The sequence below is a fragment of the Vidua macroura genome, chromosome 22 (assembly GCF_024509145.1).
Source record: "Vidua macroura isolate BioBank_ID:100142 chromosome 22, ASM2450914v1, whole genome shotgun sequence".
Taxonomy (NCBI): Eukaryota; Metazoa; Chordata; class Aves; order Passeriformes; family Viduidae; genus Vidua; species Vidua macroura.
This window is the reverse complement of record NC_071592.1, coordinates 6845911-6872941: the sequence shown is the minus strand read 5'-3', so window position 1 is coordinate 6872941 and position 27031 is coordinate 6845911. Positions and strand designations below refer to the sequence as shown.

At 51.2% G+C, this 27031-nt stretch overlaps 1 protein-coding gene across 4 annotated transcripts in view; it reads left to right on the top strand.

Annotated features, from left to right (window-relative positions):
* ARHGAP32 (Rho GTPase activating protein 32) overlaps positions 1–25102 on the top strand; it is a 171828-nt gene extending 146726 nt beyond the window's left edge. For all 4 annotated transcript variants that reach the window (XM_053996897.1, XM_053996896.1, XM_053996899.1 and 1 more), the window contains 11 exons: positions 3381–3483; positions 6275–6419; positions 7041–7123; positions 9260–9367; positions 10587–10732; positions 12570–12771; positions 13534–13679; positions 14570–14644; positions 15221–16072; positions 16712–17586; positions 18690–25102. In XM_053996897.1, coding sequence (XP_053852872.1) covers positions 3381–3483; positions 6275–6419; positions 7041–7123; positions 9260–9367; positions 10587–10732; positions 12570–12771; positions 13534–13679; positions 14570–14644; positions 15221–16072; positions 16712–17586; positions 18690–20933 — 4979 coding nt within the window. In that variant the 3' untranslated portion in view covers positions 20934–25102. The remainder of the gene's footprint in view (positions 1–3380; positions 3484–6274; positions 6420–7040; positions 7124–9259; positions 9368–10586; positions 10733–12569; positions 12772–13533; positions 13680–14569; positions 14645–15220; positions 16073–16711; positions 17587–18689) is intronic.
* Positions 25103–27031: the final 1929 nt, after the last annotated feature.

Genomic DNA, 27031 nt, shown 5'->3' with positions numbered 1-27031 from the left:
GTCACTGGCTGAAGACCCCATGGCTCAGAAAAGGACTAAAATCCCACTGAGGATCAGTGATTTTTGTTACTTGCCTGGGAGTGTGGCCCTGGCAAGGGGCTGGATAACCCAGGCCCCAGTTCTGGGCTCAGAGGTTCTGTGACCCAGTTCCCTGGATGGGGCTGCAGGAAAGCCCTGAGTGTCACCTGCTCCCTCCTCCTGCCTTTCCCAAATCTCCTGGGTGTTGCCAGGAGCCAGGTGCTGACCCAGGTGGGCCTTTATGGCTCTTAATGCTAACCACGTGTGCCATTGAGTCTGGTTGTTGAAATTACAGGAAACCACAGTAATTAACTGCCATTAGTAGAACTTTAGTGTTGCTGCTGGTGTATCCTGTAGGAGGAAATCTCCTTTGGTTCCCTGCTGGGATGAGGCTGAGGCACCTCTCTGGTTCAAATCTGGGTTGTGGTTTGGGATCTAGAAGCCAAAATCAGTTCCTGACCTGAGAAGTTCACCTGCAGGGAGGGATTTCTGCAGCAGATGGACACAGGTACCTGAAAAAATCACAGTGTGGTGTCAGAAGCTGCTGTAGGTGTCAGTGGGCACAGTTGACATTTGCAAAATTAAGTCTTGGCATGTGCTGTCATGCTGCCTTTTCCTTCTGAGGGAACAGTCACTATTTCTTTCATGTGTGGATGTACATCTCTAAAATGGGTATTAAAGGGCTGGGGATTCAAAGGGCAGAGGGAGGTTAAACACACACCCAATGGCCAGGCGTCATCTTCATTCAGAGATCTGAAAAATGAAGTCACCATTCCAGCAAAAGCCCCTCAGGTACAATTTTAGCCCTGCTTGAATTTGAGTCCCTTCTCCAACCCTGCAGAATTCCCCCAAAATATCTGTGGTGCTGGTATGGTATATTTAGCTTAAAGAACAGATTGTCCTGCTAACCAGATGAGGAGATGCTTGGAACAAGCCTGCTGGGATCTTTTCAGGGTATATTAATTACTCTCACTGTGCCCAGGCTCTTCCATGACTAAAGAGAACTTGAGGCAGAGCACTGGTGCTGCAGCTCTTGCCTTCCCTTTGGCTGCCCTGCTCCACTGTCACTCCAGGTTTCCTGCTGGGAATGGGGCAGGCAGGGCGAGTGCTGTTTATTTATCTGCCTCTTGGTATGTTTACTTCTTGATTTATTTGCCTACTTATATAATTGCATCTTGATTTACTTAATTAGCAGGTTCTACTGATTCCAGGGGACCCCTCCTGTGGTTGCAGTATGGATCATTAAGGTCTTTGGGATTTGCAGCTTTAGCAGATCTTGCCACAGCACTTCAAGCTTGGGAAAACTCCTTTGCCCAATCCTCTGGGACTCCTGCATGCAGGAAATGCTGCTGATGGGAGCTCAGCCCTGTGCAGGTCACTGGTGAGATCTGACACCCATTGTAAGGGGTGGTTGGGACAGACACGCAGGGAAATCCCACGGGGCCTTGCTTCAGGTGTGTTGGGCAGTCTGGGGTGTTCTTCTCCCACAGGGGACAAACACCACTGGCTGTGTCAGCGCACAGAGCCTTGTCCTTTGCTGCACAGGATGGAGCTGTGCCACCTCTGCTGCCCTGCACAGGTCACACTGGGCCCCACTCATCTCCCCGTGCTGCAGTGCAGTACAATGCACACTTCAGCTCTTTCTGGCCACTGCTTGCATAGGATAGAACTCTTTCCCTGTCCACTTCCAGCCTTAAAAACTTTCTCCTTCAAGAGGTGTTGAATCTTTTTGAATAAAGGCTTAAGTATTGTCCTTCAGAAATATTTTTGAGACACTACAAGAATTTCAGGCCTCGTATTCCACCTGCTCTGCTCAGATCTGTCCTTGTGGGTGACTGATGGACATGTCCCCAGCGTGCTCTGGGTGTGTGTTCAGTGAGAACCTGTTGCCTTTCCCAGGTTCAGGGTGTGTCTGTTGGTTCCTGAAGCCATCAGCTGTGGTTCTTCTTGGAGGTCACCGATGCTGAGGTAGCATGAGGCTTCACCTCCACTGGGTTTTGTTCCCCAAAAAAGCAGCACTTGCTTCCCAAGGCTCTTGGCTTAATGTACAAGGGCTCTGGTCGCCTCAAAGTCTTCCCTGACTGGAAAATGGTGGGAGCTGCTGTACATCCCTGGAATGCAACACTGGAGTCTGGCTGACTCGGTTCTGGCTGTCTTTATGTGCCTTGGAGCATCCCAGGTGCAGGGTCTAATCTGCTCCTGCTGAGCCTGTGGCTGACGTGCTGCAGGATTTACAGCTTTCACCCCGTCCTGTGCTGCAGTGTACAGCAGACATGCCCTTTTCCTGGATACACCTGCTGATTTCCAGGGAGCCATCTGAAATGAGCCTTTTCTCCAGCTGTGAGGGTTTGCTACAGGCTGGGGGAACAGCCTTGTGGAGGCTGCGGGGAGCTCGGAGCATCCAAGTGCAGCAGCACTTGGGAGTGCACAGCCTGGCAGATGGCATTTGCTACGGTGTAAGGGGATTTGCCACATGACCTGCTTGGCGTTGGTGTCACGTGGCACACTGATCAGACTGGCATCTGAAGAACACTCGGGGATCAGCAGAGGAGCTGCTGCAAAAAGCTGGCTGGAAGGGGTTCCACAGGGATCCCAGCTTTTTCCATGAAGGTTTGCTGATGCTCACAGGAGCTCGATCCTGGTTTTCTCTCTGCGTTCAGGGCAGTTTTAGTGCCTTTTGTAAATCCAGTGATTTGCTCCTCCTCAGGCTTACACGGATGGACACACGGCTCCAGCACTGGATGTGCATGAGCCTGGGAAGCCAGCTGGAAGGAATGGGGTGGTGAAGCGGCTGCAATATTAACTTGACACCTAATTATATCCCCTGGGCTGATTTTTCCATTCTGTCATGCCCTGCTCTGTCTGCACTTTCTGTGAGTGTGGGATGCTGTGGAGCTCTCCATATCCAGCCATGCTCTGGCAGACATTTGGGATAGAATTATCAGTTGTAAAAGCTCTCCTGTCTGTGCTGCCAAAATCATAGCATCTCCCTGATGTTTATATTTCCTTAAACCAAGCAGGATAGGTTAATCCTGTATAGATTTGAAAGATAGTATTTATTCCATTTTACAGCTCTTCTGGAATGGGATTTCACAGCACACTTCCTGTGGGAGTTGCCATGGGACCTTCATTGTCTCTGACCAGAACTGGCTTTTTTTGACCTGATTCATATTCTGGCATTCCCTTGTTAAAGTAGGAACACCTCTGACCAGTTTCCACATCTACTCCTGAAGTTAAATTTCCTACAGGCTTTCTCCTCTAAGGAGAAACAGAAGCCGTGGCCCAGGTGGGAGCAGTTTGTGGCTCCTGCCAGGAGCACAGCCTGAAGTAGGTCTGTACTAACCGTGGCTGTTGTTGTTCAGTGCCCCAGGTCCTCAAGAGCTGCACGGAGTTCATCGAGAAGCACGGCATTGTGGATGGGATATACCGGCTCTCCGGGATCGCCTCCAACATCCAGAAACTCCGGTAAGGGCTGCCTGGGAGCCCCTGGCATGGGCAGGGCACAGTCTGGACTTCCTCTGGCAGATCTACCCTGCAGGAAGCTTTCCTTCAGGATGAAGTCTCAGGATCCTGGTGACACTGTGCGGTCACGTTTCATTTCTGTTCCTTCTCTCTCCAGGAGCCCTTTGGAGCAGCTGATGTTTCTCCCTGCTGCCTTGGGCCCCTGGCTTACCAGCAGTTAATTGGGAATGTGCAAAGGATGTGTGCCTGAGTCTGGTGGGGGGCATTGCTGTGCTGCACAGGGAAGGGCCAGGAGTGTGTTCTGGTTAGGAGCTGTTCCCACCACAGCAAACTTCCTTTCTTCTTTCATGAGGCTGTTGTCCTCCTGTCATTTGGTGTAGAATGTTCTGCTGTGGAGCATTGATGTGCTCCATTGATGTGAGTGAATGTGACTCACCAGCACTGCTCCTGGGCCCCCGGCCTGGCAGAGGCAGCACAGGGCTATTTGCCATGGGCAGAGCATCTTTTTTGTACCAGCTGTTCAGTGGGCAGGTTTGAGCTGGTACAGTGACTGTTCAAACCCTTGGATGGATGGGTTTGTTCTGGTTCAGATTAATTCCATTTCTTATCCCAGTAAGTCCCATTTATAAAATCTGGCCCCAAGGTCTTGATATGCAGGATCTAAAGGCTCTGACTGGAGCTGTGACTGAATAAAATATTTGCCATTGCTTCAGTTACATCCCTTTATTCCCCATTTTGACTTGTGCTGGACCATCCATCTAATCTCTGCCCTAGTCCATTTTTTTCCTTTTGTGTTCCCAAGACCATTTTCTCCTTCATTGTGTATCAAATGTGCTTTAAAAATGGTTTTCTAAAATTGTAATGGCATCATTCCCTGTTGTAGTGCAGAAAATGAAGTGACAGCCTGTTTTCCAGGTTTCTGAGATGTTCCAAAGACAAAAGGAAGGGAGAACATGGCATAACTTACTGACACTGTTCTGTTCATGTAAATCACTACAGATTCTGAGTGTTTGATGAACATAAGACACGTCTTGCTGCAGTTCCCACCTGTATAAACAGGGCATTAGGCTCATTCCAAAGCTGGGGCTGCAGTATCCTTATAAATGAATCACTGTGCTTAGGTTTCCCATAGAAGAACTGGCTCTCCTGGATTTAAAGGGCTTTTTAGTTGGAGAGAAGGTTAGAGAATTTATTCCATGAGGGATATTTCCATGGGACAGATGTTGGCTCTTCAGTAGGGCAGTAGCTGCCTTTATTTGGCAGGTGGGCAAACAGCCACTGTTGATTTGGGGTGTTGATCCCTGTATCCTGGTATCCTGGCTCTTTCTGAGAAGCTGTGGAGTTCTTCACCTAACAAAATCTTCCTTTGGGTCAGAAGGAATAACATGTAACTCTGGAAACAGCCAGTGCAGAGAGGAGGAGGGTTGAATGTGGTGGGGCATCCCTCTCTTCCCTTCATATTCACTTCTTCGAGGGAACATTTGACACAGTGTGACCTTCATTCCTAGGAAAAACCCCTGGAGTAGGGCAGGATATGGGCAGGGAGTTTGAGCCAGGGCTGAGTGTGTTTGTGTGGGGTGGGCTGGTGCCTTCCTGGGCTTTTCTGTAGAGCCAAGTGCAGGAGCTGAGTTTCTGTCCCAGACATGAGCAAGGGGTGAATCAGAAGATGCCTGTGGAAGTGGTGTGTGGAAAACTGTATCCTTCCTTTCCTCTGCTGTCTTCAGGGTGAGGAAGGGATGGGCTGTTCACCCTGAGAAGGTGGGGACCTCTCCAGCCCCTTGTCTGATGGGACTGAAAGGCTTCCCATGAGCTGTATCCATGTCCAGGGATGGAAGGAGCTCATCCTGGTTCCAGGAGGGCTCAGCTACAAACACACCTGGAGCCCTGGGCATGTTCTGCTCCTCAGGCAGGGTGAGCTCAGGGGTTGTGTGACCCTCTGTGCACAACCTGCCAGCTTTGGGTGGGGGATAGGACAGGGACAGGGATGGGTTACCTCACCCAGCTCATTCACTGTGGTTGCAGTGCTGGCAGGATGAGTCCCCGTGGCTGTGAGCAGCCTAAAGACTCTGGCAGGGACCCCATGGTTCTTCAGCTCCAGGGCCTGGCTCACAACTCTCATCCCCCTAGAGTGTCCTGCTAATTGGAAACAGCATTTCCCAGCATATATTCCAGCAGCAAGCCAGCCCTCGGCCTTCTGAGCTCAGCTTTTATTTCATAAACATGGGTGATTGGGGTTTTGTCTCTCTCTGAAAACCAAGGGAGCGCTGTGGGGTTTTCTTCATGTGGTTCCTGGCTGTCTTCTCCCTGTAGCAGAGGCAGGCTCAGCTCACCAGCTCATCCCCCAGGAATTCCTGCACTCACTGGTGGTTTCCATGTGCTGCTGATGGAAGTGCTGCTGGCAGGACTTTATCATTGCCATTTCCAGGCCTTTGAAATGCAGAGGGACAGCATCTTTTATGGTTCCTATGGGCAATCCCAGTCACAGCCCTTGGGAGTTAAACTTGTGGTCTTGGAAGATGTTCTCTGGAGACTTTGCAAAAAGCCCTGATGTAGCAAAAGGGATTGCAGCCAGTTGGTTGTAAAATTAACTGAAAATGCTTTATTAGAAAAAGGAAAAGTCTCTTCTTTGAAAAATATCCCCACTGGCTGCCCCACAGCCATGGGTCATGTGGTTGGGTGACTAAGTGTTTATTTTTTCCTGTCAATCAGGAAAGCCTTGCTGTAATCTGTGCTGGGTTTGATTTCATTCCTCCTCCTCAAAGCCCTTTACCCATTTCTCTGTTCTCATTGCCAGCCACGAGTTTGACTCCGAGCAGATTCCTGACCTGACCAAGGACATTTACATCCAGGACATTCACTGTGTGGGCTCCCTGTGCAAGCTGTACTTCCGAGAGCTCCCCAACCCCCTGCTCACCTACCAGCTCTACGAGAAGTTCTCAGTGAGTGCAAGGCCAATGTGGGGCACTTCCCCCTTTGCTGGGCCTTCAGCTGGTAGAGCAGAGAAACCCTGGAAGCTGGACCTGCCTTCCACACACTTCCCTCTCAGTCTGCTCTGCCTCGGTTGGGGTTTTTAGAGCCATCAGAAGGGTGTGTCACAAAAATTCCCAGCCTGACACTGTGCTGCCCACACTCCCGATTTCACCCTGCCATTCCAGAAGGGGCTGGCAATGCCCTGGGGTCTGAGGGGCCTTTTCTGTGTCCCCTTTAGGTCACTCAGAGGTGCCTTTGTCCCCTGTGTCATGCCACTTGTGGGGCCACAGCAGAAGGTCCCTGGCACACTTCCCATGCTTTGCAGGAATTCCCCTCATTTGCCATTTCCCAGGAATGGGATTGGAAGCAAATGCTGCTCTGAGCTGAATGTCTTCTGCAGGAATTCTCTGTGCTATTAACATGCCCCAGGTCATGACTTACTTGCCCTTCCTTACATGATCCATATGCTGCTCTGTCCCCAAGACAGACCCCCTTACCCAAGGGGGCAAGAGCAACAAAACCCACCTCACTGGCAAGGCTGGCACATTGGGGGTTTATTTGCAGCTAAACCCTTTCCTGCCTCATTCCAGGATGCTGTTTCTGCTGCTACAGATGAGGAAAGGCTGGTTAAGATCCACGATGTGATCCAGCAGCTGCCCCCTCCCCACTACAGGTGAGTGCAGCCTTTGGGGTGTTGTGGGCATTTTGTGAGAGGAATTCTGTAATTCCAGTTTCCCCCTCAAGACAGCCACACTGTGCCTCTGCATATTGAAATGGTTATGGCTGTAGAAAGTTGGTTTATATTTTAATTAGCTCCTTACCAAACACTGTACACTAAACATGGTCTTCCCATCCTTGGAAGCTCCATCTAGGGGGGAAATAGGAGCTTGTTATGTCAGAGTAAGGAAGCAGTTTTATTGTGGGGGGCACAATACCAGTGCTAAAAGCACTTAAAAAAAATTGAAATATAGCCAAAAAAAATGTTTCAACCAAACTTGGTCAACTGAATTTTGTCTCCAGTTTGCCCCTCCCTGCAATAATAGTAACAAGCAAATGACAACAATGCTCTGAGAATAACTGATGTAATTAATTAAATTAGTGTAATATATTAGAGTAGCATAATATGATGTTTAAAAATCACCAATTAAAATACTATATTCAAGCTAATTAATAGTAATAAGAGCTCATGCTATATGATAAGGAGTCTTGACTAAGAACAACAACATTTTAACAGTCTTTAGTATTAAAAATTATGGCAGGGTATGGTGAAAAGGTATCAGACAAATTGGTATTGGTGATTTGCTTTAATAACTATATAGAAAACTCTATCTTAATGAGACTTTAATATTAATAACTAGTGATGCATGGTAAGTAGCATTCACTAATTGTGAACTGTAATTGGTAGAAATAGCTAATGACAGCATATGGTGGAAGTTATTTACACATAGGTAACTATTTTAATTGGCTGGGCCAGCTCCCCTGATGTGTCCCAGTGGTTCAGGTGACCATTTGGGGTGAATGCAGGCAGTATTTGGCTATTCATGCCTAATTAGAATACTTCATCACAATCATCAATTGATTATTTAGAGTATGTTAATCTGCAGGTAAAGGCAGAATTCTGGTCTAAGGGGTCAGGTGTAACACATGAGAACAGCTGTTGATAACTATTGGTAGTAATTTCTGCCAATAAATGTTTCGGTTTCAGTTACTGTGATGTGTGGTGATTAGCTGGACAATTGCAATGCTGCAATGAGTGGTATAAACAACTAATTATAAAAGTTAGCTGATGTGTTATAAACTAAACTGTGTTACTTGTTCTTCAAATAAGGTTGGCTAGTTAGTGCACAGCTGCTGCTTGTAGTAACTAATTGCAATACTGATGTTAATTGAGGGGGTGTGGCCCTTTCAAAAATAAACTGATCTCTTTCTTTTCTGTTCACCTTTTCCCTGAAATGATTTTTACTTTGTGGGGCTGGTTAAACTGAGTTCTGGTATCAGCAGCACGGGAGTCTCAGAGAGGGGGCACAGCCAACAGCAGGATTGCTGTAGGTCACAGGGTGCTGCTCTTCTTTCACGGGGTTTGCTTGGAAAAAGGAAAAAACATTTTATTTTTCTGCTACTCAGTGATGAGAAGTTGCAGGCAGGAGGTGTCTGTTTGGTTTCCAGACAAGGCCATTTTCTTCACTTCCAGTCTTGTCTATTTGTGGAATTTTGAGCCCCAAAACACCCTCTCTGCTCCATCTCACTTCTCCCCAAAAAAAGGATAGGCTGTGAGACAGACACAAGCCAGGGGCACCAGGAAGGTGTAGCAGCATTTTCACTGCCACCTCCTGCTCCCTCCTCCCTAGCATGTATTAAACACAACAATGCTTAATATTTTTAAATATTAATATTTAATGCCACCTTTTTTAATGTGAACAGAAGCCTCTGACGTTTAACCTTCTATCTGCCTTACCCACCTCTGAGAAACCTGCTGCCAGTATTTTCAGTATTCTGGAATGTCTAAATCAATACTCCCCCCATCCCAGGATTAGCATTCCACATCCTTCCCCACACATCCCTGAGCAACCCCTCACAGCTGTCACACACCTGCAAAGGTTTTTTCCTGGAACTGTCCTTTTCTTGAGCCTGGAGCAGTCAGGAGAGCCTCCCCTCAGCCCATCCTGTGTCAGTATTGCCAAAGCCAGGTCCAGCATTGCTTTGTGGGAGCTGTCAAACCAAAAGGAAATAACGAGCTGGGTTTGGGCTGTGGATCACAGCCTGGCTTTGCTCAGTGATGCTGAACACTTGCCTCTCTCCTGTTTTCCAGGACACTGGAGTTCCTAATGAGACACTTGGCTCGTCTGGCTGATTATTGCTCCATCACAAATATGCACACCAAGAACTTGGCCATCGTCTGGGCCCCAAACCTCCTCAGGTACTCTGGGATTTTCCCATTTCAATAAAAAAGAAATGTTTACATTCATAAACAATAGATACTCCAGAAAATCCCAGCTTTCAGCAGCTGGAAAGAGCTCTTCTCGTCCTGTAAAATATGGGAAATTATTCTAAGCAGGATTTAAGATCAGCTGGCAAGTTCCTGACCTAGTGATGTAAAACAGCCCCTGTATTATCCTGTCTCACACAGCACAGTTCCACTGGCTGCAGTTCTGTCAATAAGTGACAAGGAAGAATTCCCTGAACCATCTTTTAGAGGATAATTTCTCCTCTCCTGGATAGATGAGACTGATGTGTCCTTGATCATCCAAGAGAATTTCTACAGTGGCATCCCTGATTTCCCACTGCATAAGTCTCTAATTTGACAGCTTTTGACTGCAAGAATTCAAACTTACAGAAGTTAACTTGGATAAATCTCTTTTTAATCTGGATGATAGGGCACTTTAAAATTAATGGTAAATTTTAAAATTTTGCTTTAAAAGAAAAAAAATATTATCCCCCTGACCTTTATTGTACTGATTTCTGACCTGCTGTTGTTACCAGCCTAAGAAATCTGAATGTGTAGTTCATCATGGAATCTCAGAAGGGTTTGGGTTGGGAGGGATATTAAAGCTCATCCAGTGCCACCCCCTGCCAAGGGCAGGGACACCTTACCCAGGTTGCTCCAAGCCCTGTCCAATCTGTCCTTGGACACTCACAGTTCCTGCAGGTGGGCTCTTCTTTCTGGCTGTTCTCCCACAAGCAGTGGAGTGACCTCGTGTTTGAGTTTGCTTTGGTGAATCCTGGGGCATTCACTCAGAAGGATCAAGTGGAGACACTCTCTGCTTGAGGAAAAATCTTCTCAGGGGCCACAGTAGGTTTGTACAACAGCACTGCCTTAAACTCTGCCAGTCGTGGAAATGAGTTAACAAAAAGCTCTTGATTTTGGGTGTTCAGTGTATTAACCTCAATTCAGACCTGTCCCACACTCCCTTTTCCTCCCAGCCCAGTGTTCCTCTTGCCTCATCAGTAAGGCTTGAACCTGGATCTGAAGTTTGGCCATAAATCCCCACAGTCAGCGATGATTGTTGGCATTGCTGAGATTTAACCCCAGAACTGCCCTGAAGCCCTTGCTGCCCGAGCCCCAGGCCCTGCAGCCCCACAGGTGCCCAGGCCTCACCCAGCAGGAGCCTCTTCCCTCTTCCCGTGTCCCTTTGCAGGTCCAAGCAGATCGAGTCCGCCTGCTTCAGTGGCACGGCCGCCTTCATGGAGGTGCGGATCCAGTCGGTGGTGGTGGAGTTCATCCTGAACCACGTGGATGTGCTCTTCAGCTCCAAGCTCAGCTCCGTCATCCGCGATGGGGCAGGTGTGTCTTCTGGCCTTGCTTCACTCAGCCAGCAGCAGCAGCGCTCCATGGCTGGCTGAGCCTCCTCTGGACATGGAAATGCTTCTTGTTTTAACCCAGAGGGCACATTTCTGGGTTGGGATGGCAGAATCCAGACAGATTGCTGTCAGTACCTTTCTTAGAAGCCAAGGATGCCCCACAGGAATGTAGAGATTAATGTTTGGCTTCTACTTCTAAGTCCCACCACTGAGAAATTGGAAGGAATCACTTAAATATTTGTCTCTCCTGCTCTCTCTTCTCTTTAAAACCATCTTTACTGGTGCTCCTGCATACTTACCCATTGGAGCCAAGTCTGTCTGCCCTCATCCATACCTTGGAACACAAATAGGAACGAGCTGGTGTTAAGCAGTCTCTCTGCATTCAGTAATGGTGAGGCTAAGAAACTTAAATCTTGCTATTAACTCAGGCTGGTGTTGCTTTAGGATGAGGAATGAACCTGGAGCACCTGGAATGTCATCCAGCCTCGGAGCCTACAAATTCCCTTGAGTAACTGAGACCATATATCTGTTCCATTGAGGAGGAGCAGAGTTGCACCAGGAGGAAAGTTTACTCTGTGTTAGTGTGGCTGCCACAAGCTGTTCTGCTCCTAAGCAGCATTAAGGCTGCACCATCTGCTTTGATAACCTGCCTGTGCCTGGAACATGCACAGCTACTGCAGTTACCACAACCTGGGGACTGCAGAGAGCTGTGTTTCCACTGTATTTGCTGCTCCCTTCTTTTAAACAAACCCTACCTCTGCTTAGGCTGGCAGAGTTGATCCAAGTCCAGCTTTTTCTCCTGCTGTAGGGCAGTCCATGGAAGCCAGAGGTTAGCTTGGCTGAGCAGCAGCCCCAGCAAGCTGACTCTGCCAGGGGAAGGAAGATAAGCATGCTCAGAATCCCAGCCACATGATTATCCAGGCTTAGAATGGCCTATGTAAATTTGGCTAATTGTTTAATGACTTGGTCATTTGCATTCAGTGGCTCTGGCACAGACCTGGCAGGGAAGAGGGTCAGGCTGTTGTGCAGGAATTCTGCATTCCAGAACGGCTTCCTGGGAGCCTCTGGGTGTGAGCACAGCTCCTGCACCCACCTGTTAGAGGGGGAAGTGGTGCTGCCAAACCTGTTTTAACCCAAACTTCCCCCAGGGACAGCTATGGAATTGGACCAAGCAGCATGTTCTGCACTGGCACATCTCCCCCAAAGCCCTGAACTCACCTGGGAATAACCCTAGAAACACCTGTACAAGAGGCAATGGCAGACACAGGACAGCTGCTCCTACAACAGCCTCCCTGTAATCTCTCCACTGAAGCTGTCAGGAGCAGGAGGCAGCAGCAGCTACTTTCAGATTTTGCACATTCATCACCAAAACCAGGCACAAGCTCTGAAGGCCACGGGCAGGCCACACAGCAGATTCTCTTTGCTGTGTCCAGGTACATTTGGTTTGTAGCAGCTTCAGTCACACATGGCATTTCCTGCTACACCAAGAGGTGAAGTTTGGGAATGACCCAGACAGGCTTTATACAAAGGAAAACCATCATTTTCTTTACAGGCTCTTGCATAGAGATGAAGGAAAGTGTGTCACAAAGATTTCCATCCTACCTGTTTGCCTCTGGTTTTTTTTTAAATACACTAAGCCATTATTCTTTTAGTCATCAACATATCTTGACATTGTGACCACATTTTGCCCACATCTTTCAGTGGTTGGGATAACAAAGGTTCAGAGAAACACAGCACCTCCTTAGACACACAGAGCTGAGCTTTGATCTCTGCACTGCCGTTTGCTGACTCTCCCTGTTGCCTGTGGTTTTCCCTTGCAGGGCACAGCTCTTTATCGCGGCCCAAGTCTCTGCTGGTGTCCTCCCCCTCCACAAAGCTCCTCACGCTGGAGGAGGCTCAGGCACGGACACAGGCCCAGATCAACTCTCCCATCGTGGCAGACAGCAAGTACATCGAAGTGGGAGAAGGCCCAGCAGCTTTGCAGGGGAAATTCCACACAGTCATTGACTTCCCATCTGAAAGGTAGAGACAGGTTTCCTTTCCAGCATGTGTCATAACTGTGTTATTTTGAATACAGCAGGAATTTGCTTATATTGACTTGAGACTTGTTAAATATGTAAGTATTGTAGCTCATTTTCCACCTACTTTGGACTCTGGGAGGATTCAGCTCATCAGTGGTCTTGGTTTAGTCAAATAATTTGTGCTCCACTCCCTGTTGTTTTCACCAGGGTTATCATTTAATGTATAAAGCCATGTTGTCTGTGATGCAGAGATGCTTGGACCAGTCACACACAGAAATGTAAACAGGGTGAACACCTGCAGATGTTGGGGTTTTCCAGGACTAAGTGCCTGTCACAAATCCAGTTCCCTTGAAGTGGAGCAGTTGGACAGGCTTGAGGGCACAGGAACTAAAATAGGGCAGTGGAGGAGACTAAGGTGGTTTTATAGCAGGAGTTAGAGATGCTTTTGAACACCTTTATGGCTGCCCAGCTTCCCAGAGAGCTGGGGCTTCTTCTAGAAAATCCATCCCTTGGCTGCTGGACCGGACAAGGAAGAGCCTTTCCTCACCTGCACTGCAGCTGCTTTGTGGAGGTTGGGGGAATTTACACAGCAAGACTTTAGGGCTGAGCTGGGAGAAGGAAAACATCCTCAGCTGTGGAAAAGAGGGAGGTTCCAAGCAGAAACCAGGAGTTTCTGAGCAGAAAGCAGAGAGTGCTGATAACAAGCAGCCAGGATTGAGCTGCAGCCCCCCCTCCACCCATGTGTTCCATTTTCTCTCCCCAGGAAAAGGCCTCCCAGCAAGATGAAGAAGTCACCAGTGGGGAGCTGGCGTTCCTTCTTCAACCTGGGAAAATCCTCCTCCGTGTCCAAGCGCAAACTACAGCGCAACCCCAGCGAGCCCTCAGAAATGAAAGCCATAGCCCTGGCAGGTGAGGCCCCCTTCCAAAACACGCGGTGTCAGCAGTGCGAGTGATGTTTCCAGTGGGTTTTCATCTCCTTCTAGCGTCCAAGCCGTGCATGACACCTCCAGTAGCTCTTCTTTCCCAATGGATCTCAGGCAGCTCTGGAGCCTGCCGGGGCTCACACTTCTGTGCTTTGCTTGGAACAGCTTCGGAAAGATAAGATGTGGCTGCTGCTATCATAAGTCACAGGATAGTTCCTTCTGACACTCTCATTATGAAATCAGATTACAGTTCTGGTTCCCCTTGCTGCTCTCAGAAGATGAAACAAGGGAAAGGCACCTTCCCACAAACACATTCCCTCCAAAAGCTGTACCAGAGTACCCAGAGAAGGCAGCCAACAACCCTTTGTAGCCACAGCCAGGATATGTAGGTGGAATTCTCATCCTTTTCCATTATAATTTTCTGTCTCTTTCCAAACTTTAAAATAGCAACGTGTTTTTGAAGTAAAACACATCACGAATCCCAAAATAGGAGCCTGAGAGCCTCATCTCCCAGGTCGACCTTTAAATTCTTACCTTCACAGTCTTCACACTCTGTTTGATGCCCTTCATGACTGTTTCCTCAGAGACTGAAATTATACTTGTTTAGAGCCCATAGAACAGGGTGTGTAAATGTTCCTTCCTTCCCTCTTTTTGAGGGGTTTTGCTTGTGAGGAATTGTTTCCCAGCCTGCCACCTGCAGCAGTCATCACTTGGGTCAGTTACCATTTCCAGGTAAAATGAGAATCAGAAACCCACCTTCAAAACAAAATTACTCTCAGGACAGTGATGTTGGTGCTAGAAATGCATTTGTGTTTTTCCTGCCACCACTACCCAGCTAAATGTAAACTCCTTTCCCTGTGTGGTTCCTTCCCTCAGGAGGACGAGGAGACAGTGGGACGCTCCGCTCAGCCAAGAGCGAGGAGTCCCTCACCTCCCTGCATGCCGTGGATGGTAAGGCAAAATCCTACCTGCACTTCCAAGAAATGGGCATTAAGGGAGGCACTTTGACATCTCTGTCTGTAGATATTCAGCAGGACAGGTTTTCACCCCTCCAGGGGAAGCTGAATTTGCTAACTGATGAAGCAGCTTTCTGCTCTCAGCACAGATGGGTCTGACAGAAATGCTCTCAAGGCTTTTCCTGCTTTTAAGGTCAAAAAAAGCGAACCTCTTGCTCTGGTGTAGCTGGCGCTGCTTACATTCATTCCTTGGCTCCTCCCCTTGCTATTTCAAGGTTGACAGGACAGCACTGTGAAGGAAAGGGCTCTCTGAGAAAGGCCTTCAGCACATTTAAAGTGTCTTTGCTTGTGCACACAGCTTAGTTTCACACTAAATCATGCCTGGCAAGTGTTGTAACACAGTTTAAGCAAATGGAATAAGCAGTCACTGCCAACGATGTTACTTTGTGTGCAGAGATCACCAGGGGAGCTTCTCGCTGCCTTGGGATTGCTCTAACTGCCCCCCGTGACTGGGCCTGGCCTCCTGCATAGGAGGTCTTGTCACTGACTCACGGTGTCTCCTCACTTCCAGGTGAATCCAAACTGTTCCGGCCCAGAAGGCCGAGGTCCAGCAGCGATGCCCTCTCTGCCTCCTTCAATGGGGAGCTCCTGGGGAACATGAACCGCTGCAACTCCTACGACAACCTCCCCCATGACGACAGCGACGGGGACGAGGGGCTCATCCATGTCCCTGCCCTCATCTCTCCGCGCTCCTCAGAGGACGTGGACCTCAGCCCGCCGGACATTGGCGTCGCCAGCCTGGACTTCGACCCCATGTCCTTTCAGTGCAGCCCCCCCCAGGCAGAGTCCGAGTGCCTGGACAGCAGCACCTCCCTGCTGGAGGCCATCAGTATCAATAAGGAGAAGACAAGCCTGCTCAAGAAGGATTTAGAATCAGGCAGCCAGTCCCACACCCCAGGCAGTGCCACCAGCTCTGAGCCAGTGTCCCCTTTCCAGGAGAAGATGAGTCCCTTCTTTACACTGGACCTGAGCCCCACGGAAGAGCAGGCCTGCAAACCCCTCAGCTTCTCGCCCAAGACAGCCCGAAAGCCCATCAAATCTCCACCACTGAGCACAGAACCCACCTCCTTTGTGCTACCCAGCCGTGTGCCAGAGGCCATGGGAGGAGTGCCCACCACATCCAGGAACTCCTCCGCTTCCAGCTGGAGCAAAGAGATTGGCATCACTGAGATCACAAACAGGTCCCCAACCCAGATGTCCTTGCCCCTGAAAAACAGTGAAACAGGAACAGGGGAAGGAGCCCACCAAGAGCTGCAGCATCCCCAGCTAGTGGCTGCTTGCAAAGCAGAGTTGCCAGAAGAAGGGGAGAAAGCCATGCCAAGCAGTCAGAATAAGACTGTACCCAGTGGACACACCCAGCCAGGTACAGTGCATTTTCCTCCATTCTTTCTTTAAGTTCCAAAGGGGAGCTGCTCTCAGAACCGTCCTCCTCTGCGTGCCTTTAGGAGAGGGGATTGCCCATCAGTTCTGGTCACGAGTGTCTTACAGGGCTGTGCAGATCAGTAAAGTCTTAACCTCTGCCTTCTCCCTACATCACACAAATCTCGGATAATTTCCATAATGCTTTATATTCCGCTTTTTTTTTCCCCATCCTCTCATATGTGAAAATCTCTAGCATGTCCTTCTCAATCATTTCAACCAATAGACCATCTAAGACTTTTCCTTTTTTTAATTAAAAATCTGCCAACACTCGAAGAAGGGACCTTTCCGCCTAAAACCTTATGATCAAAATTGTGTAAGGGTATCTCATTCTCTGCTACCTCCTTCCTACCTCTAGAAATGCAAGAGGAACCTTTAGACAATCTCTTGGGTTTTTTCCTCTTTGTCATGAACTGCTGTGCTGTCGAGCAGCGTTTGCCTGTGAGACACAAGTGTTTCACATCAGAAGGAACTGCCACTGTGAAAGTGTGGAGAGCATCTATTTTTTTATAATAGTCGTTAAGGTCACTCTCCTTATTGGGTAACATAAAATCACTCTCTCTCTCAATTTTCCCCCCATTAGGAGCAGTTGCCCTCGACTCCCCCCAGGATCCTGTTCCCGTCAGTTCTGTGTCTCTTATCCCTCCTCCTCCTCCGAAAAACGCAGCGCGCATGCTGGCCCTAGCGTTAGCCGAGTCCGCACAGCAAGCATCCGCCCAGTCCCACAAAAGGCCAGGAGATGCTCATGCTGAAAGCACAAATTATGGAGAGGCTGAAGCTGGCACAGCTCTAGAAAAGCTCCATCTCTCTGCGGGCGCTCCCGACAAGCTGCACCTGTTCACTGCTCTGCCCGAGAACCGCCTGCACTTCCAGCCCGGGGCACCTTTAGAGCAGGACTGCCAAGGCACGGCTGGGGAGCAGAACCACCCGCCCGGCGCACCTGGAGGCCAAGAGCCCCCACCTCTCGACATGGGCATGCCCGGGGACACGCCTGGCAGCAGGGATGTGGAGCAGGAGCAGTCCAGCTTCCACGTCTGCAGAGCTGGGGACAAGGAGTCCTTCCCGGCCCATGTAGGGGACTGGGAGCACACGGCCCTCCACGGCCCGGGGACGCTGCCGGAGCGGGATCTGCCCGGCACGGAGCTGGCTGTGGAACAGCTCCACCTGCGTGCGGGCCTGGCTGGGGACAAGCTGCACGCTCCCTGCACGGCCGAGGACAAGCTGCAGTCTCCCTCCGTGGGTGCCGCTGGGGACAAGGGCGCCCCGGCCGCGGTGCCGTACCTGAGCGCCCTCCCGGGCGCGGCAGCCGAGCCCTGCGCCCCGCCCGGGGCTGCCCCCCAGGCAGATGCCGCCGTCCCGCCCGCGCCGCGCGCGGCCACAGCCCCGGCACAGAGGCAGGAGCACCAGGCAGCCGTGGGACAGGTGCCAGCGGCCAAAGCACCCAGCGGCTCCGGGCAGGTACGTGCTGCTCCCTGCACAGCTCCTCTGAAATGCTGAGCACTGGGGATGTCACTCCAAATCCAAATGGCAACAGGGAGGGATTTGCAGGAAACCGGGAGTGTCGTGGGTATAACACAGACACAGCCTTGCAGGAACTCCTGTGCTGCTTTCCTAAGGGAGCATCCCAGAATACCCACTCTCCTTGGTTTTAAGGAAAAAAGTACCTGCAGGGATAGCTAACAGAGGGATTGATAGTTCAGAATGCTCAGAAACAAGAATTTTTGCATCTTCTGACAAGGTCCTCTTCCAGCATCCTGGTTAGGCTCGTGTTCAGTCAGTGACAGGATGAGAAGACACAGTCTTAAACTGCACCAGGAGAGGTTCAGGTTGGACAACAGGAAGAATTTCTTCACAGAAAGGGTGATTAGGTGCTGGAAGGGGATGCCCAGGGAGCTGGTGGAGTCCCCATCACTGGAGGTGTCCAAGGAGCAAGTGGACATGGCACTTAGTGCTCTGGGCTGGTGACAAGGGGGGGATCGGTCTTGGGTAGGACTTGATGGTCTCAGAGGCCTTTTCCAAACTCAAGTGATTCTGTGATTCTGTTAAACAAAGCAGGTCAGATTGCTTGTGTAGGATTGAAACATTTCCATCAGAAATCCACACCCTCCAGCCCATGAAACATGCCTGGCTGCAGCCCATCCTAAGCCCCACAGCTACATTTAAGGCAGGAATTTCTACTTCACTGTAGTTCTCGATCTGCTCACTGGGGCCTGAGGAGGTTAAATCCAGGAACATTTTCATTAACATCAGACATTTAAAAGCAGACCACCTAATGAAACACTGAGGGTACCGTGTGAGGAGACAGCCACCTCCTCCCCTTCCTCTGGTTTGGCATTTGCAGAACACGCAAATTGTGATGGGTCCCAAAAAACTGCCAGTGGCATCATGCCTGCCCGTGCTGAGAGAGGGAACCTACACGTCTGTCATTCCCCAGCAAACAGAAACCTGGCACAGACATGCTGGAATGAAGCTGATCCATACAAATGTCTGGGATGTTCTAACTATAGAACAGCAGGGAAAAAGCTGCTTGTCCCTAACTTTGTCTGGTTTCTTCCCTGCAGATGTGGACCATAGCTACACCTGAAAAGCCTCCGGAGCCCACGCCTGGCTTTGTCTCCGAGAGCAGTTCCAGTGCCCGTGGCTCCTCTTCCGTGCCCGTGGGCCACCAGAGCCACTTGGAAAAGCCTCGGGAGAGCACGAGGGCTCCCCCGCTGCACCTGCGCTCTGAGTCAGTCCCTGCCCCCTCCTCCTACAGCTTCACCCCACCCGTGCCGCCCGTGAGGACGCTGGAGAGCAAGATAGCCGCAGCCATGCACTCCAACAACACGGACACCATCAACAACTCCAACTACCACTCCTTCCTGGCCTCCTCCATGCTGGCGTCCTCCGTGGAGGAAGCGCTGCTGCCGCCGCCACCGCCGCCACCTCCCAAGCACTCGTCCCTGCAGCCGGTGTATGTGCCGCACCCCAAGACGGAGAGCCTCCCCGAGCCCGTGGGGCCTGATGGCTACCTGCACACCAAGCACCAATACCGGCCTGAGAGCGTCCCTGCCCACGGCTACCACAGCAAGGCCGAGCAGCACCAGCCCTACCCGCCCCGTCCGGAGCCACCCGTCACCACAGGTGCACGCTATGGCTCCTACGGCACGCAGGGCAAGGGTTCTGCCACGGGCCTGCACCCCAAGCCCCGCAGCCGCACCGACTTTGTGTCCTCCGTGAGCCCCACGGGGCTCCGGGGCAGCGGCTATGCCGAGGAGGCCCCCCCATACCCCACCATCCGCAGGGTGCAGTCACTGCATGTGCCCAGCCCAGCTGCCGCCGCCGCCATCCGCTCCGTGCCCATTTCCCGCACGGAGGTGCCCCCGGACGACGAGCCCATGTACTGCCCGCGGCCCCTCTACCAATACAAGCCGTATCAGCCCCACTCCGACTACCACGTCACGCAGCTCCAGCCTTACTTTGAGAATGGGCGGGTCCATTATCGCTACAGTCCCTACTCCAGCTCCTCCGGCTCCCCCTACTATGCTGCAGCCGATGGAAGTTTCTACGACCTCGATCCCTACAGCACCGTGCGGGTCCGGCCCTTCCACGGCCTGCCCGGCCGCGAGTTCAGCCCCTATGTGTCCCGGCTGCAGGGCAAGGGGCTGTACCGCTACCCCAGCCTGGCCGCCTACCCCCGGGCAGGGCTCGTCAACCACCTGGGCAAAGAGCACAGCTTCGTGAGCAGGGATGTGCCCCCCGCCCCGGACATCAAGCACACGTACATGTCCTGGGACCTGGAGGACATGGAGAAGTACCGCATGCAGTCCATCCGCCGGGAGAGCCGCACGCGCCAGAAGGTCAAAGGGCCCCTCATGTCCCAGTACGACAACGTGGCCCCGCTGCTGCAGGACGAGCTGGGGGGCCTGGATGCCATCCACCTGCGCAGCAAATCAGATCCTGGGAAGAGTGGCCTGCTCACGGTGGCAGAAGGGAAGGAGGGCAGGTACCCAGCCAAGGCAGCCACGCCCGAAGGGGACGAGCGTTACTATGGGCAGCACGCCGAGCCTGAGCTGGACCGAGCCCTCTATCACGGCGGGGGCTATGGGAACGGGCAGCCCGAGAAGCCGTCCTTGCCCCAGAAGCAGAGCAGCATCAGGAACAGGAAGATGCATGAGCCAGGTGGCAGCAGCAGTGAGCACAGGACGTATTTGCAGCAAGAAGCCAACCATAGGCAACCTTCCGAACCCAAAAACGGGCCCCCCTACCCCGAGTACAGGCCCAAGGGTGGCCCGGAGCCCTCCGAGCCCATAGGCTACCAGCACTCAGGCAGCAAGTACATCCCAGCCAGCCAGGAGACCCTGAGGCTGAACCACAAGGAGGGGAGGCTGGCAGAGGACAGGCCGGACCTGGAGAGGCCCCGAGGCAGAGCGTCCATGGAGAAGCACTCCAGAGACTGCTACAAGGAGGAGGAACACGCCGCCGCCCCTCCCGTGGCGCCGCCACCCAAGCCCGAGCGGAGCCACAGCCTCCGGATGCGGGAGCACCCCGAGCCCATGGAGAGGGACTCTGCCCTGCTGTACCCGTACCAAACCCTGGGCAAGCGCCAAAGCACGATGACTGTGGTGTCCCAGTACGATAATCTGGAGGATTACCATACCCTGCCTCAGCACCAAAGAGGGGGCTATGCTGGAGCAGGGGGCTTCGTGCCCCCTGGCTTCCCCCACGTGCACAGCAGAACTTATGCCACGGCGCTGGGGCAGGGAGCCTTCCTCCCCACAGAGCTGTGTCTGCAGAGGCCCGAGACAGAGGTGCACGTCGAGTGAGCTGTGGGGGGGACGAGGGATAGAGTCTAAGCAGCCTCTGCTGGACAGTGGACTGTTTTATTTTTTCAGTGACGGTAAAAAACTCCCCAACCCTGCCCCAGTGAGCAAAGCAAGCCCCCCTTAGCCCTCCCCTGGCCCCCACTCACTGTTTTTATGTAGTAGAGCTATAGATTTTCATGTAGTTTTGAGCCACCTGGGAGGACAGGGCAGGCTGTTGGCACACGGGTGTTGCCAGAGGCCGGGCAGGGCTGACTCAGATGCTGTTGGGGCAGGGAGGGAAGTTTTCCCTTCCAGACATGACACTGGCTGCTTCTCCCCATGCCCACAGTACTGTCTATGATGGGCTGTGCACGATGGACTGTGCCTGCAGCTCCATCCTGCTGCAAACTGCCCATCGCAGGCTGGCTCCCAGGAAAGGGCCATGGAGGAACCTCGGAGTTACAGAGACAGTGGGGCTGGACAGGGATCCTCTCCTTGCTGAGGCCCTGCCTCTCCCCTAGCTGCACCCACTGCAGCTGCTCTGAGCTGGGGGGAGGCTGTTTTGACTCCAAGCCTGAGGAATAGGCTCTGAAGCCAGCTCAGAACACAACACACTCCTTACGTTTCTTGCTTATTAACAAGCTGCTTCTGCTTACAAGTTCATTTCCTTCATATTTCTCTGTTGTAAGCAGAGGCCAGCTGCAGGAGTCATGTAGGGCAGGTTTGCATTTCTCACACCAAAAGAAATAAACCACTAAACTACACAAACCCGACCCATAGAGCTGGGAACAGCATACCCGTTCCATGCCAGTCCTTCCTCTTTGCTGCAAGGTTATCTGTGGCCCAGATGAGCTCTTTCCATCCTGTGGCTGGCAAGACTCTGTCATCTCACTGCAAAAAATACTAGAAAAATAGATTAAAAAAACATCTATAGCATTATGTAAATCAGAGCCCACCTTGCCAGCTGTGTGCGACAAGTTGTCTGCATGAGCAGCTGCCCTGGGCCAGGTCCTGCAGCAATTCCATCAGGGAATGCTCCTGCTGAGCTTAAGCTGGAGGTCTTCAGACTCTCTGCAGCCTCTTGAGTTCCATGCTGGGCAGAGATCCCTGTGGAGTTGTGGCACACAGGGAGCAGTGATGTGCCCAGGTGCGGTTCTCCCAGTACTCAGTGAGTAGGGACAGAAGGCCAGTGCACTCTAAAATACACTAAAAATGGTGTCCAAGCTGTTGAAAAGCTTTGATATTGTAAAAACAGCCTGGCGGCCCCTCTTGCTGCCTCTCAGGCTCCCCAGGACTCACACCCCCTGTACAAATAAAGCACATCCATTCCATTAGGTAGGGCTTGCAAGCAATACTTGAGATTTAGCAGTTTTTAAATGTTCACTGATAAATTCCAAGGCCATTCCTGTTCTGTGTGGTTGAAGACCTTCTCTACCTGTTTTGAATCTCTGATGTTTTATGAAAAACCTGGAAGTCCTGCAGTTAGCACACAGCTGCTTAGGTGGGGCTTTTTGAACAAAAAGTTTCTTGGCTATTTTGGGACTTTTAAATCCTAAGGAAAGCCTGCTTCTAGTTGCTGAGTACTCTGTAGCTGTTTGCTTCTTTTAACCTTGGATCCTTGTCTGGGGCTGTTTCAGTAACTACCTTCTGGTTCTATTTTATTGTGCAATGCTGGTGTTTTAAGCATTTTGTTTAGAAGAGTTCTCACATGTTTTGGAATGAAATCTGGCAGTAAGAAAAAAAGAAGAAAGAAAAAAAAAAAAAAATAGAGAAAAAAGCAGCACTGTGATCCAGGTTACCACAATCTCCTCATGAGGAATTCCCAGGTAGAGGGGTTGGGGTTTTTGGTGAGGGAATGCTTTTCATAGTTTTTTCTTTTAAGGAAAACTGACAGAACTGCACAGAAAGGGACCACTGGGTGAGCCACCCTGTCTCCACTGGCAGTAACTCCCAGGCAAGGCTGAGCTGCCCCGGTTCCTCGGGAGCCAGGCTGGATTATCTGTGCTCCCCAGCAGAGCTGTGTTGTGCCAGGGCCAGGACCAGCCTCAGCCCCTGGCTACCTGCCAGGTCTCCAGTTGAAGCAGGGATAAGCGTTCGGTTCAGGCTATTTGGGATTCAGGTAAAGAGAGCTGCAGGTCCAACCTCTCTCTCTGTGAAAGCCTTAACTCCCCCCCCTGCCCTGCAGCCTCCCCCTCCCTCTGCCTGGGCCTTACGTCAGCCAGGACTATCCTGCCACTACAAGGGGCTGGTCCCAGCTCCTACTAATTGTAAAGGCCTCTGGATTTTCCTGCTCGAAGCCACTGTCTCCCTGTAGAGCCCAAGTGCCATCCCTGACAGCCTCTGCTCCTCATTGTTGTGCTGCTCTCCCTGCATTGTGTTAAGTGCCAGGTGCGAAGCACCCGCTCATCCCATTGGAAACAAGCCCTTCAGCACCTTTCCCAAAGGGCTTTTGGAAGTGCACACCTGTACTCCTAATCCAGAGGGCTGCTGCAAACAGCCTATTGGGAATGAGAGCAAGAAGACAGCAGAGCAGTGACTCCCAGCCATCTCCCCCTTGGCAGCAGCCACAGCCAGGTGTGCTCCAAAGGTGGAAGCTCCCCAAGAGCCCAAACTCACGTCCAGCACTGCTGAGCCACAGTACAGAATTAAAAAAGGTGAAAGCACCAGCCTTTCCCAGTAACACAGACCAACACCTTTCTTTTTTTGTTTCTCCTCCCACGGCTTCAGCAGCATCCTGCATGATCCCGCCCTGCCAAGCCATACAGTGAACTATGCAGTCCTGCTCATTCTCTGGGCTCAGTCTGCTGGTCTTACGGAGAGTTTTACATCCTCATTAACCCCAGAATTCATAGGTGAGGTTGGAAAGGGTGTCATACATCAGGGCGAGGCAGGCAGGTGACACCAGGAGTCTCAGGTGGGTGAGCTGGATGATGGTGACAGCCCAGTCGTGTGTCCCAGAGTGAAGAGAGCAGGGGGACAGCAACGCAAATAATCCTCTAATGCAAGTGCAGTTGTGCTTGGGCTCAGTAATTCCTTGCCTAACCACATCCCCACGAGGTGACAGCAGCTGTGTTCCTCAGCAGTTCCCTCACACGGACACTATTTGCGTCTTCAGCTGCCACTCCCTCTGTTTCCAGAAGAGGGTCTCCCACTGCATGCAGGAATGAGGCTCCCGGAGTGTGCTCCAGCTTTGGATTTTCACCTCTGCTTTGGAGCAGGACGTGACCCACAGGAGACCTTCCTTGGCAAGGGGAGTGCAGTTGTAGGTGAGTAATGAGGACTTGGCCCCTGTGAAGTCTTAAGTAAAGCATTAATTTCTGATTTTTGCAAGAGTCTTATCAGGTGATATCTATATGCATCTCTGAAAACACCCCCACAACTTTGTGCCTATGTCTTTGCAGTGATTCCCCACCCCTGCTCACTACTGGGGGATCAGTGAGGATTGCACAGTGGTAGTAAGTTGCTACACAAAACCAAAACCGACTTGAAAACGTTCTGTTCCTCTTTGACCCCAGAAGGGACAGAACCTCAAGTGAGCTCTGCCATCCCCCGGGCTGGTGACAGGGCATTGACTCAAGTGGTGTGTTCAATGTCAGGAAATCTGGATGAGAAGTTGTTTTCCCTCCTTTCGTTGCGGCGGCTTAGGCGTGTTCCTGTTTCCCCGGAGCCCCGGGTCCCTGTGGAAGGCGTGGTGTGGTGTGGGCAAACACCACAGTTCCTCCTGTGTGCAGAGCCCTGCCTCGTCCAGCTGGGGGGAGGGAGGGGGGACAAAAGGGTTGTTTTGCTGTTCATTTTCCTGCTGTAGAAGACTTGATTTTTCTTTCCCTGAGCCGCATGAGAGAAACATCCCAGAAAGTCTTGGGTTACCTTTGGAGTTCCCTTCACTTTAATTTATAGAGTGTCCTTTTTTGTGAACTGGTGTAAAATGTATATGCCGACGAGCTCATGTATTTTTATGTAAATATTTTTTGTGGTTTTCCCCACTTGCCCTTCTCTGTAAATATTTAGAATTCTCATATTCTTCTCACCTTGTATGATGCAGATGTGGTTTTGTTTCTGTTTTTTATTTGTACTGTAATGCAACAATCCAGACTGAGGTGTCTTGTGGTATTAAACAAAAGCAACAGTCCCACTGAGCTCACACTCAGATGTGCAACTTGACAGCATTAATCAAGCCAGGTTAAAAACCACTCAGGTGTGCCTGTGTGTATTTTTTCCTCTGCCTCATTAATTAACAGTGTACTTAAAAAGCAAAACAAGAAGAGCCAACTTCGGGCTGTGCCTTGGAGGGAGGGATGCTGGCAGGCAGCTAAAGATGAAGGAGGTGACTTTGAATTCCCATGCCAAGGCTTGGGCTTATCTGTGCTAATCCACCTCTGCCCACTGCTGCTTCCTAACAAAAAATAAACCTGCCTGGGCTGTTTGAGTGTCCCTTTCTTCTCACCCAGCAGGACAGCACGAGCAGAAACAGCCTGACCCTGGCACTGAAGGCACAGGGCAGATGAAGTCAGGGCAAACAGATGGCACAAGCCACCTCTGAGTTGGCTGTGAGGGATTCTGGACGCCACAGTAATACTGCTCATAGTTAATTAATAGCAAAAAGTTGATTAAAGGAAGTGAATTTCAAACATTTTTAACACTCTAAGAAGGAACTCTCACAGTCTTTTCATCCAGTAAATAATACAGCGTTTAGAACTGCTGCCAGGAATAAAAGCAGCCTAATCCTTCTCTCCATGGGGGACAGGTGACCCCACTGCTCATGGACCTGTGGAGTGGCTCCTGCTGTACAGTCCAGCTCTGCCCAGAGGCTTTGTGTGACTGCAGAGGGGCTGCATTAGGCCTTTGGAAATCTTTGCCTCATCTGCTCCCAAATCCTCACTTTTCAGTCCAGATCTGTTTATTAATGCATATCCAAACTCGGCACTGCTGCCCTTGTAAGGTCACCACCAAGCCCAGCAAACCTAGCAACCCACCCGTCCTGCCTGAGCCAGGAATTCCTGCTCTTCCAGAGCCAGGAGCAGTGGGAGGACACCAGAACTGCCCTTGCAGAGCAGGACATGACCAGGCTGACTTGGCAAATAAAAATTTTGGCTTCTAAGTTCAGTAGACAAATTCCCGTCTTAACTGAAGTGTTGGTGGCTGGTCAGCCCATTTTCTGCACAGCACCCTGCCAAGGATGGGTAAATCTATGGCAGGACACTCGGGCTGGGTGGGAAAGGGAACAGTAGGAGGATGAACCCCAGGGGTGTTTCCTCAGGGAGCAGAAGTGGCTCCTCAGGGAGCCCAGAAGTGGCATCCCACCTCCCCAGCTTGGCTTGGCCTGAAGAGCTCCAAAAGCAGCACCACGGGCATTTCCTTCGATGCCACTGAGAGTCCAGTGAGGCAGTGAGTCCAGGAGAGGGCTTGAGGTGCCCCTGCAGTGCCAGGAGCAGCTCGGTTGCCCCCAGTTCTCCAGCCACTGCTCTAAGGATAAACAGGATGGAAACTCCATCTCTCTCTGACAGCCTGTCCCGAGCAGCTGAGGTTTGTGGGCAGACCAGGAGGAAAAGGGAGAAGGATGGGTTTAAATTGTGCCAAAGGAGTGGCAGAAGCCGGGGCACAGTTGCTTTTCCTCCCGAGCAGTTTCCAGCAGGCAGCGCTGTTAGACCGCCTTTGCTTCTCAAACCCGACCTGCCGCTGAAAAAGACGATGATGTTCCTTTCTAGCAGTTTCTGCTCGGCTTTCCAACTCCCTGTGTCTAAGGATGGGTTTCCTTTTAATTTTCTCATATTAGAAGAGGTTTGCAGACTGATCAATGCCGGCAGCATCCTAAGGCAATCCTGAGGAGCAGCCCCACTCCCCCCAAATCATGAGCATCCCCACGGGGAGGTGACCTGCAGACCTCGGCAGGGAAGCCACGAAGTTCCACTAAGCTCCAGGGCCCCGTCCCTTAGGAACACAACAATATGTTCACTTTTACACTAAAAGTCATCCAAAACCAGCAACTGATGCTGGAAAAGCTGGGAAGATGCTCAGTCCTTCCTTCCTCCCTCCAGCTGGTGCATGGATGCCCTGCTAAGATTCATTATGAGCTCACAGAGCCAGAAGAGCCCCCAGCACAGGCTCCGAGCCCAGCACCT